A 12,855-nucleotide genomic window follows, 5' to 3' on the forward strand; every position below is an offset into this window, starting at 1 on the left:
GTCGCCAAGTTCAGGTGCCCCCTGCCTGCCCGGCAGCAGAAGGGGCACAACTCTGCACTGCTGCCGCACCTCACCTTGGCAGCCATGACTGTGTGGCACTCCCTCCTGCGCTGGGTCTCACCCACTGAGCAATGGAGGTGGCTCCTGCATGGAGCTGGTCCTGCCCCATAACAGCCCTGTGTCCTGCTGTGAGCATAGAAATCTCACAACCCCAACCGCTGATGCTGTAACCCCATTTAGCATCAGTTTGGGAACCACTGATATAGATAGTACTGATGGTATCTAATGCACATGCATGAAATAATAGATACAACTTTCCATCTAATGATAGACTCCTAACATATTTTAAATCATATATTGAGAGAACAGTACAACTAAGTTGAAGTTAATCTGCCCTATTTGCCCTATGATGGAATTAATATGTATAAGTGTGCATTCTGCTCCTGAACAACAAAATTAACATTATTTGCTTATCAGTACTTCTCTTCACTTGAGGCAAAATTGATCCCTGTGCAGATGACCAGCTTGAGGCTCAAGTGAAATCCATAAATCTTACTAGACATGTATAGACATGCTTCAGGAGGTGGAGAGGGGACACTTTAATTAGCGGAGCTCTGAGAGCCATGCTAATTAAAGTGCCTGAAGCATCATGTATATCAATCAGTGTCCCCACACTGAAAAAATGGCAACGGGCACTAACTAAATCTTATAAAACAAGCTTTAGTTAAAAGTGCTCCCACCACCATTTTTCAGCATGGGGCCAGATCTAGATAGTGGGACTTCTTCCCAGGCTGGATCCAGCACAAGGCAGAGGCAGCAGGGATGCCATGGCAATGGTAGGGGTGGGCCAAGCAGTTGCAGGGCATCGCAGCCTGCCTTTGCCTTCCTGCCACTGATGGCCACATCTACCCAAGGGCCTTGCATTCTGCAGCAGACGATGCCTCCTGCTAGCCTGCCCCCTGCTTCTGGTGACTTGCCAGTAGCCCAGCAGCAGGCTGGATAAAACAGGTCTGTGGGCCAGGTCCAGCCTGTGAGCTGTCTCTTTTAGACCCCTGCCACATGGTATAAATAAACATGTTTCTCTTCCAAATAAGAGAAAAAACCTGAAACAAACACAGCCTTTGGTACTCAAGTTAAGTACTTTATTTATGATTCTAGTGCTTTCCACTAGAACAATGAGCAAAATATATAATTCAATAGGTATAACAGCATTTCATGCAGAGAAGCTGGATAATTCAATAAACTATTCTTGCAAATATATCTCTCTAATATGAAAGATCATATTTTAGAGCCCAGTCCAACACTTTTTTTTTGACAAGTAGTCCCAGTGGACTCAATGCACTATTGAACAGGCTTGTAAATTAATTCAAATTTGCATCTTTGCTAAATTTACAATACGCTACTGTGATTACAATGTAATATCATTTTGAACAAGATTTACTATAGGAGCATATTATTTGGTTTATGAATTGTTTGCCTAACAACATCTGAGGTCTGTTTCATTTGCATGCAAAATAATATATATGCCTCCCCACCAGGAAGTTTAAACTAGAGTACCTTAACAATAACATAGCAGCTTTTGTTTTAGTCTATTGAGACAAAATGTTTCGATGCCCTTTTCTTCTGTAAGAAGATGTTTGACCTTTCAGTTTGAAAGAAATTATTAAAGAAAGCCATTCCATTTCTCCTCATTCTTAACTGCGTGTAAATTATTTTCCCAAACTTTTTTCTTCCGAAACAGACACTTTATCCTGATATCTAATGTCTACAGTGAAATTTGTATACTTCAGACAATATGTAATCAAAATTATCCAGTAAACTTAATATACAAATTGATATCCCAATACTGTAGCAAAGTAGAGCATAGTCTATAAACTACACAATATAAAAACACAATTTTGAGAATAAAAATTTCTTTAAGACATACAGGGCTTAGCTCTACAATCTTAACTCTCCTTGAGCACTGATTGTGCTGAAGTTTTACCGCTGATTTCACTGGAATAATCTAATGTGAAAATAATTGTAGCGCATAATGTGAAATGCCAGTTTAGATGGTAGACTGATAATGTATTCTGGTTGTATAGTTAGTCAAGCATTGCTTCTGTCTTCACAAGTACAGGCCTCCCCATTAAAACTTCAGCCTCTCTCAATAGTGGCCACATCATTATCTGCTGTAGCATTTGGCTATATTTAGAATAGAAAATAAATGTGGTTGCTGTAACAGTAAATGCTAATGACCGGTTCAATCAAACTCCATTTGCAGGCACTTACTTAAACAGCTGGGGTTTTTTTACTTTCTTAATTGTAAAATCTGGAAACGGGACTGAACGGTCAGTTTTATAGATCACAAGACTGGTCAAAGTTCTGTCCTCAGTACACTTCTGATCCAGCATGAGAATGAAATGCATTTCACCTACAGGATCTTGTATGTGAAAGCAAATCAGATTTGGAATTGATCTAGAGCTGCCTCTGTCAATTCTGTTCTTTCAGTTATTCTGGTAAATTTAACACACGTATCACAGTTTTTAAGCTAGTAACTTTGTAATCCTGAACAACCTGTTGGTACAAAGCGAACAGCAGGAGCTTGCTGTAACAGGAAGTAATTTTGTGTGAATGTAAAGCAGCATTATTTTATATCTTTTCTGCATCTTTTCAACTGCATAGTACATTTGCTCTGACACTGAGAAAAAACTGACACATTTCCAGTTGTACCATGATGGTGAATTTTCTCGTTATGCCTGTAAAGTAATAATGACATCATCATCTCTGCCTTGCCATAGCATTTCTCCCTCAAAGTCTACCAGCCCATGTTTTCTAGCTCTCATGAGAATGCCAACAACCTTATCTGAAATACGGACGTATCTCTCAAAGAGTTCCCCAAAGGTGACCTGAATCTTGCCATCACGCTTTGGCTCAGCCATTGATGCAATAATAAAGCACAGGTCTCTCATCTCCCGGTGAATATGGGCTTCTGCTCTCCTAGCCCTTTCAGCTGTTTTAGTTCCTTCTTTTGGGTAACCATAGCCCTCATCTCCTTTGTGAAGACGTGTGGACATGGCCAGTTGATAGTCGAATTCCTCACTGAATGGATTCAGCTTTTGCATTATCACATGCTGGTCCGCCCAATCTTGCCATCTGCACTTCAGATTGTTAACAGGTCTGTATTTCCTGTGGGCTTTGTTACTAAGTTCTTCTGTGAACCTGCTTGCACTTAAAGAAACAAAGAAGGTGTTTGGATTCAGCATTTCATCACTCTTAAAGAAGCATTTGTTCTATTTACCTTTTTTCTTTTTATTAGATGCAGCCTTTATCCGATCAAAAGTACTAACACTAGGTGGCATATTTTCACTAATTCTAACATTAGCTCTTCAGATATGGACTGAATAAACCTGTCTCAGTGTGGTACTTAAAAGCAATGCCAGCTCGCTCTTCTATAAAATACCACCTTTACTCTGTATTGGTACTTTTGGAATCAAATTTTCCACCCAACATTAGCCAAGTGCCTGTAACTCATTTTCTTCAAATCTACATCCTCCCTTAAAAAAGCAAGTTCTTTGATTCTTCTTTTATATCAGAGCCCTAGAAATTGAAGCAATATAAACTGAAGATTCAAATAATGGAAAATACAAACATTTCCCCCACAACTATTCAGGACTGAAAACCTGGAGGTCAGCATCTGAAACTCTGTTCTTTTTCCAACCATTTTGCTTTGATTAAAACAACAATGCACAGAAATATCAGATTAGTGTGATGAGCAAAAATGAGGAAAATAGCTTCCTTTCACTGGAGTAGGCATGAGATTTAAGACTTTGCTTCCCTTATCAAGTTTAACTGACTCTTTTGTAGCAGGAAGGGGAATCTCACCGAGTATTGTTCTGACACCCACCCATTCAACTCAGCTTTGTGCGTGCTTATAATGTCCACACCCACAATGTCATTCATAGATAATGGGCGCTATCCTGAGATGCAGTAATATTGCACAAAGGACCAATCAGGATTTGCAAGCAAAAATAGCTTGAATTCCCTGGTGCTGTTACTACCCTAAGGGATGTTCTAAGACGGGGGTGGCTAACCTGTGGCATGAGTGCCAGAAGTGGCACGGGCAGCCTGTGTGCGTGGCGGGGCAGCAGATCATGGAGGCGGCAGGCAGCACAGTGGCTGAAAGGGCAGGGAGCAGAAGGAGCAGCAGATCAGGCAGGAGAAGGGGAAGGAGAGCAGTGTGGCATTCAGGGAGGGTGCAGGGTTAACTTGTGGCACACCTGAATACTCTATATATTCAGCTGCAAGCCACAAGGCACCAAAATACAAGCAATACAGCCATACTCCCTTCTCTTTGATCAAGTGCCTGTCCCCTGCTAAGCCAATAGATGGGTGAAAAGTTCTTGGTTCTTTGTCAGTGGAGGGCACCAAAGCTGTGATTCATTCCCATCCCCCGAATGACAGTGGAATTAGGTACCAGTGATATGGTGCAAAGTGCAGAAGAATTACACACATAGCATTTTAAAGCACTGTTTTGCTTTCTTTGCTTAGTGATCACTGAATCATTGAAAATGAGAGAAGGGTATGAGGTAGTATATGTACCTCATATACTAGGTACATGAGGTACATATGCTATGCTGCATGTATGCATAGCAGAAAGGCACTAGCAGGAGAGCATAACAATATGCATAACTGCAGTTCTCTCAGCAAACAGACCATATATTCCCCTATAGAAGCTAGTGACACATAGGGAGAGAGAACACAGTGAGCTTTTCACCTTGAGTTGTTTTTCATCGTCTTCCCTGGAGGGAGCTCATGAGGCCGTGTGTGCTGACAGACATGTAGCTCCCTGCTCTAACTCATGATGTTTCACAGAAAGCACCATGAGTTAGAGCACCCCTACCCCCTTGCCCTACAGATGTTCAGTGTTTGATCAGGGGGTGGAGGGGAGCGGGGATGTCAAACTCCACTTGGGAGCTGATCTAGCCAAGGAGCTGTCTGCCTGCAGCCTCTCTCCCTTATCCCCTCCCTCCCCTCCCAGCTCTGGTGCTGTCTGCAAGGAGGGAGGGGGACTGTGCTGCAAGCTGGGGCTGGAGTTTGCCACTTGGGGAGAAGTCTGGGAGGGGCTCCAATCCACGCACCCTACTTCCAGCTCAGGCCAGGCAAACCCCAGCATGCAGTGCACTTCCCCTCGCTCATCCCCCCTCCCTTCCTGAAGAGAGCACATGGGGCAGGGCTGGGCTGCCCCAATTGTGCACAAGGACTGACAGAAGTTAATGAAGGCACTCTGCTTTGGAGTGCCTTCATATGATCCCCTCATTACATGAGGATTTATTTGTCGCACAATCGTCCACTTTCAAAGCTCTCTGCAGCTGTGCACTTCTGTCACAGCACAGCTGTAGAGTGCTTTCGGGGAGCCGATTGCATGACAGCTGCCACTTCTGTCAGAGCCTCATGTTTTATTGCTACAGAATATGAAGGGAATTTGGTCCCTGGGACCTGTAGCTCTCCAGAGATCTTCAGAGGTTCTCTACCTTTAATCAGCTTCATTTCTACATCCCATTGAGCATCCTGACTGCCTACTTTCCCAAGATCTCAAAAAGGGAAGGTACTTGGTGGAGGAAAAAAAAATCAGGGCAAATTAATGCTGACTGTGCCAACAGTAATTTACTCTGACAGCCTCCAGGGAGTCTGAAGGGCAGAAAACACCAAGGATAGTGGCTGTCCCTTCATCGTTATAAAGATTGTGTCCTCTCCCTTTTGTCACCTACCATGATCCTGTAGTAGGAATCTGAGCATTCAGGGGAAGTGAAGAAGGTTATATAGCTTAACTCTGGAGTCTGGTATCAGTCTTTTATTTACTTGGTGTCTTGTGCATTTTCTCTTCCCTCCTCTGTTCCCACTTAGTTCCTTGATCCTTTTTCAAACTGAATGCTCTGATTCCATTCTAGCCTCCTCCCGGGCTGCCTAGATTAGCATCACTGTATTTCACGTTTGCCTTTTAACTTCTGTTCCTGCTGCGATATTTTAATTCTCACCATACGTATTCCACAATACATCCTCCAGTGTAACGCTACCTGCTTTGCACACTTCTTTTTATTTCTATTGTCTGCTTTTTTGAGGAGCTTCATAGTAAATACATTGACTTCTAGATGTACCTTTTTTTTTAAACAAACACTTTCTCTCTTATTTTTGTTCAGGGCAGAGAACCTGTCTTCCTGTGTGCATTTCACATCTACCACAGTGGATTCCTGGTTCAAACTAGAGCCTCTTAACACATTATAAGTAATAATAATGTGGTCTATTAGCCAGAATGTGAGCTCTAGGCAACCTTAAGAGGCTTGTTTTCTTTTGCATAGTCTACACATGATCATTTCCCTGGTTTCTCTGAGTGCTTAACACAGAATTTTGAATCTTTTTTTTTTATTTGTTGCAGTTTTGTATATTGCTGTAGCTGTCTTGCTTGCAGGGGCAGACTAAGTATTATCATGCCAGACTGTAGAATTAGCGTTCAGTCTACTGGGGGATCAGCCTGATTCCAACTAAAGTTACTGCTGGCATGGATGAGGGTGCTGATGTGAGAAAAACTTACTGGCACTGAGTGTTCCTCCTAGCACTCAGGGGAAAATAGGAGACTGTCTCTTTTTTTACCAAATAAAGAAAGAAAGATTTGTCTGTTATTAAAAATAAGCATTTTAAAAATCCAATTCTAATAATCTGCCTCATTCGTCTAGGCAGATCTCAGTAAAGCAGAGAGATATAAGTAATATAAGAGGTGCTACTGGAGTCATGTTCACCTCAGTCAATATGATTAATTTTCCCTTCTGCTAGGTAACTGCATTAACGTTAGATGTATGAGAAAATATTTGAAATGTTCAGCTGACTACAGCAGAAAGATAGGTACTTTTTGCTACAGTTATATTTTATTTTTACTAATACATTTATTTTAATTTGTTTGGGTTTCAACTAGAGCTGGCCACATTATTCTTTGCAAATAATATCCCTTGCAAATCTACCCTTTATTCACTAAGTTTGTGAATTCTCCACATGCACATCCTGATTTTGAGAATGGACAATTCGCATCTACTTTCCAAATACAATGCATGATCAGTTTTCAGCCTCTAAGTTACCTGAGAACTGTTTCATATTGACTGTTAGCCATTTACTATTTATGGGATTGGTCACCTGTGTAATAGGGTATTGTTCTGCTCCTTGGTTTGAATAATTTAAATAGAAGAATGAAAAATAGTTTATAAAGCCCTTCTATTATGAATTTTCAGCTATTTCTTTGTGCAAAAAGATGTGAAACACATGGGCCTTTTAATGAGTAGTGGTTGGTTGTGTTAAATACCTCTGGATAACTAAACACATGGCCCTAGCTATAGCAATGATGCAGAATCTATTTGCAGACATATCCATGAATCTGTTTTGGCATTACTCCATCAGCTCTAGTTTCAATTTTTGAAATTGTGATGAGAATGCCATATGAACCCACAGGCCTGAATCTCTCCTGCCTCAAAATCTTGCTGCTCCTTTACATTTATGCTAAGAGAATTTAAAGTGGGTGGAAGAACACTGTGGTTCTCATTTAACAGTGCTTTACACTCAACTTGCGTTTCCTTGGCTTTGGTAGAGATGACAACTTGTGATAGGTTGTGGAAAATGAGACCCTGCTAGGTGATGATGACTTCTAACAGCAAAGGGCACCACTACAGAAATGTTTCCTCCCTCGGGGAAACCTAAAGCAGAAGGCAAACTCCATGAAGGATCCACTAACGGATCATCATTAAAATGGTGGAGGAATGAGCATTACAAAAAGTCTAATTCAGAGACTCTGAAGTGTCTTGTATTGGGATTCTCTGGGTTTGAGGACACAAGTTACCATGAGACACAGTAGGGCATGCAGATCAGTTATTCCACGGTAACTGTCCATGTGACATCTTCTGCCCTGTTGTAAATGCATGGTAGATTCTCCCTCAGTGAAACTGAGGTTAGCTACCTTGCATTTATAGCAGACATGCAGGCACTTACTACAAGTTCACTCCCTGGCTTTCCTTGCACTAACTTTTTTGTCCAGCACTTAAAGATTAACATGGTAAGTAACTTGGGACTGAAAGAGACCTCTGGGTCACTGAGTCCAATCCCTGCTATTGTAGGCAACTCCATCATAAACATATTTCACAAATTTATCCATCTTAAAACTTGTTATGATTGTTTCCTTCTGCTACTTCTGCTGGAAGGGACTTACATTTCCAAAAGCATGTGACTTATTTTTCAGTTTAAGGCCCACCAAAAATGAATTAGACTTAAGCTCTTACGTGAGTTAGATGCATTTGAGACTCTAACCCTTAAATACCTAAATGCTACCAACTTCTGTGGTCCACGGCCATGTAATAGGGCATAGACATTTTAACCTTGATTCAAAGTTCCCTAGGCATTTGGAGCAGTCCAGAAATTATCCTTTGGGGTTTTTTATTTATTTATTTTCTGTCGCTCTATTTCTACATAATTTCTATTATTATATCTATTATTTAGCAGAGCCCATGCAGCTCTACAAGTTTTGTGATTCAAAGTTTACAACTTACTCATGCTTGCATGCTTTCATGTGGTATTCTTTAGCAAAACCAGGTGCTCATTGCAATGCATGGTTTGTACCAAGTATTTTTTTTCATTATACTTTCTTTTTTGCAGTGCTTTTTGCTTTGTTGATCTTTTTTTTCTGATAGGAAAATGACTATATATAGGAAGGGCAGGTTGCAGTCTAAGTCTCTGTAGTCTACTTTTACAGGTCTCAATGGGAGACCTCCTATGGAGTTTTTTGACTTCAGCACATTTGAGACATTCAGTCAGAACCTATTGCTTCTATCGGAGCTGCTTTGTAGGTAAATCCTGCTTATACTGAAGTGACTGTGAGTTTTGCTACTGATCAAGTCTGGATTCAAACGTCTCAATTATTTGGTAACTCGAGTCCAAAATTAACAAGCAGTTGTTGTGTGTAGTCTGCAAACTGGAATCCTGACACATGAATATTTCTTAAAGTTCAGTTTGGTGCTAAGATTTGGACTTGCTTTTTAATTCATATATTTAAAAAGAGTGTTTAATATGCTGCAGTTCTTAAACTAAATAACAGATTCTGTTCCTGGTGTTTTCCTCCCAGCAGATTACAAGAGATCTTCCTACATGTCAGGTTGTTTCTGAGGATGAAATGTTATTTTGTAACATTTGATGATAGTAGTTTTCTGACTTGCTGGGGATTTCACAATTGACAATTCATACTTGGTATTGAATTCAGTAGATGAATACCAAACACATTGTATCAGTCTTGACTAAATATCCCAGTAAGGCCAGTTCCCAGTCTCTGAGTTATAATAGATGTTTACAGAAAAAAATCCTATTTTCATAAATGCTCAAAATATGCTTGGCTTGTCCAGAGTAGCTTAAGATTTTACCAGTACTGAGCATGCAGACCCTAATTTAGCAAAACACCAAAACAAGTGCCTGACTTCAAGAATGGGTTGTAGTCCACTGCTATTCAATGAAGCAGTTAAGGGCAAATAGTTACGTGCCTACGTTCCCTGAAATCAGTGGGACAAAGGTCCATAGGTACCCTACAGTAATCTGGCCCTTAAGCGTATGCTTAAATACTCTGCTGAATGGTGGTCAAGAAAAGGCCAGATGTAAGAAGTGAAAGTTTAAAAGTGAATTTGATTTGAATTTTGTGGGTTTTATTTGAGGAAGTATTTACAAACACTCATTCTGCATGCAGCATGTGCCCAAATCTAGTGTCTAGCACATGAAATTTCTTGAAGTAACTGGTGGCTCTGGGCATATAATTAGCCAAAGGGGCAAGTACTGACTCATGAAACTCTAAATCCTTGGCAGCGTCTGACACTGAAACCTCAAATTGCTGTTCCCTTTTGAAAACTACAAGCCTTATTTTTGCTTTAAGCAACAAACTCATACCAAAGCTAAGTACAATTAGCATTTCCTACATGGAACTTGCTGCCTCTTTTAGAAATACTTGTCCTTTCAATTCATGCAACAATTCATGCAATTTGTGCTAGCCAGTTCAGGTGGGAGACAGAGAAAAAAGGAAGGGAGGGTTGTGTTTTTCCTTTTTCTCCTTTCCTTAGAATTTGATAGTTTCCCTTTGGCCTTTTCTTAGTCACAGACATTTTCTTCTTGCCTCCCCTCTTCCTCAGGGAAACTCAGACCTGTCTCTGTTACCACTGACCACCAAGGTAGCACCCAAGGAAGCGTGTGTTTACTTACAGTGATGCCATGGGTCTTTTAATTCTCACAGTGGTCACCTTTTCCTGGTCACTGTCTTCTTGCTCAAGTTGATCCTCTGCTTCCCCCCAATAGCCACTGTCTTCTATATCTATGCTGTCGTTTCGGCACTTCTGCAGCTCTGACTCTTGAACTTTGTCATCTTGTTCCATCAGTCTCCAGCCCTTGGTCAGTTCTGACACCAGATTTGAGCACTTTCTCCTTCGTGTAGGAGACATTTTGCCAGTGAGGGTTTTGTCGATAGCACTCAGTTCCTCCTTGTGCCAGCCTGTTTCAGAGCTCTCATTATCTTTCTCATATCTATTACTGAGGAGGCTAATGTCATTCCCTTTTTCATAGAGTTTACTTACAACTGTTTTGGTCACTTCTTTGCTTTTAATGTTGAGCTTCCTCAGAGCCTCATCAGATTCACTTGAATCTTTTTCAGCATCCCCTTTTGTCACTGACTCCTTTGTTGGGGATTCTTCCTCAGCCTTCCCTTGGCCTTTCTTAGCAGAAACTGGCCAATTTGGGGACAATCTTTTTTTTGGTGGGTCAGTTGTTTTTTCTTCTGCATTGGGCACCCACCCTGAGGGCTCCTGAGCTTGCTTTGTGTTGTGATCATTTGCCCACTGCTGCCACCCTCGTGCTAAGCTGATGACAAGGCTGGCAGTTCGGAGCTTTTTGATGGCCCTTTTAGTGGTCGTAGCTCTTGGTTTTTCTTCTGGAGGCATGCTGTCTTTTGATGCTGGTGGTGCTGCTTCTCTGCCTTGTATGTTAACCACCTAGTGAATGAGCTTCCTAAAGTGAATAGCTTCCAGAAAACAGATCTACAGGGATTTAAATAGACGCAGGAGGGAGTTGATGATATTGGAAACTATGTGAAGCATTTCTCATGAAGATATAGTACCCTTGCTATGACAGCGTTCTTTTTTTAAAACCTCAGGGCTTGCATTTCATCACAGTGTATTGACACTGGAAAAGGTAAACAAGGGTGACACAGTCTGCATACACTTTTGCAGCAGCTCTGGTGGACATTACCAGCTGCTGTATTTCCCCTCCTAGGGGGCTGTTCTGTCCTCAGTTTGTTTGACACCAAGCTTTTAAAGAAGTGTTTGACTTGTGGCAAAGATATTTCACAGAAAGCTCAATCCCAGAGACATTGAGCCACATAATGCTATGTATGAAATTTAGTCTTAATCCTACAGTGTTAACCCAGATGTTTCATTTGGATATGATAGTTTAGATATACTTTCTGAACAGATTATTTTTAATAATCACTTGCATCACAAGCAGGTCCAGGGGGGTTATCCTGCCCCTCTACACAGCATTGGTCAGGCCACAGCTGGAGTACTGTGTCCAGTTGTGGGCCCCACACTTCAAGAGGGATGTGGCTAGTATTGAGAGAGTCCAGAGGAGGGCCACTCACATGGTCAGGGGGACAGCATGGCAGGCCCTACGAGGAGAGACTAGAGGGCCTGAACCTGTTCACCCTCCACAAGAGAAGGCTGAGGGGGGATCTGGTGGCTGTCTACAAATTCACCAGGGGGGATCAGTAGGGAATAGGAGATGCCCTGTCCCACAGGCACCACATGGGGTAACAAGGAATAATGGCCATAAGCTGATAGAGAGCAGGTTTGGGCTAGACATCAGGAGGCACTACTTTATGGTTAGGGTGGCTAGGACCTGGAACCAACTTCCAAGGGAAGTGGTGCTTGCTCCTACCTTGGGGGTCTTTAAAAGGAGGCTGGACAGACACCTGACTGGGGTTATATCACCCCAGCATCCATTCCTGCCCAAGGCAGGGGGACAGACTTGATGATCTGTTTAGGTCCCTTCCAACTCTAGCTACTATGATACTACTATGATAGTATAATCCATGCTACAGGTTAAACCCAAGGAAATCCAGTAGACATTTAATTATTCAAGGATTTTATCCATTATATTAGCATCTATCTATTAGTGCTTGTCTGACTTATCTCATTGGCACTGGAAACGTCTCCTATTATATGATTCAACAATACCTAGTACAGTGAGACCATGACATTTGATCAGGGCTTCTGGATGCTACAAATACTAATAAGAAATCTAAGATTTAAAAGATTCACGATGTTGCCTCAAGAATTTCAAAAGGTGAAACTCTTCTTATTCCTGAAATCATATATTACCTGATGATGCAGACAAAATCCAGCACGACTTTGGTCAAAGTATAGGAGGAATTAAACCACCAAGGAAGCAGTTGCAAACTTGTGTTTAAGAAAATGATATTATACAACAATACACAACAGAGATTTCCTTAGATACAGTTCAGGGATATCTTATTTCCTACTATGTTTCCAAAGTAGAAAACGAAAATAGCTTCACTTTTTCCATCCAGAATACCTAACAGTTTGCAGAATACTTTCCAAATGACACAAAGGGGCATATTCACACATGGAGCAATTCCATTGGCTTCCGTGAACTTATACCCAAGATAAATCTGGAATTGTACAAAGCCCTGCTGGTAAATAATAATGAGCACTACCCCAATCCAATTGAAGGGACTTGCTTGCCTTTGTCCTTAATTATATTGTGCCATTGGTTTTTAGGCAGAATTCTTAATTAATC

General features: G+C 41.3%; 1 protein-coding gene across 1 annotated transcript; it reads right to left on the bottom strand.

The window, feature by feature from the left end:
* Window positions 1-1,120: 1,120 nt before the first annotated feature.
* Window positions 1,121-11,049, bottom strand: ABRA (actin binding Rho activating protein). Its single transcript, XM_090040501.1, has 2 exons — window positions 10,252-11,049; window positions 1,121-3,210 (listed from the first exon to the last, which is right to left on the bottom strand). Exons 1-2 carry the CDS (start codon window positions 10,980-10,982, stop codon window positions 2,733-2,735), a joined length of 1,209 nt encoding a protein of 402 aa, XP_089896627.1. The 5' UTR covers window positions 10,983-11,049; the 3' UTR covers window positions 1,121-2,732.
* Between the last annotated feature and the right edge of the window lie 1,806 nt (window positions 11,050-12,855).

This window comes from Crocodylus siamensis, chromosome 3 (assembly GCF_052110815.1).
Source record: "Crocodylus siamensis isolate JL-2025a chromosome 3, ASM5211081v1, whole genome shotgun sequence".
NCBI lineage: Eukaryota > Metazoa > Chordata > Crocodylia > Crocodylidae > Crocodylus > Crocodylus siamensis.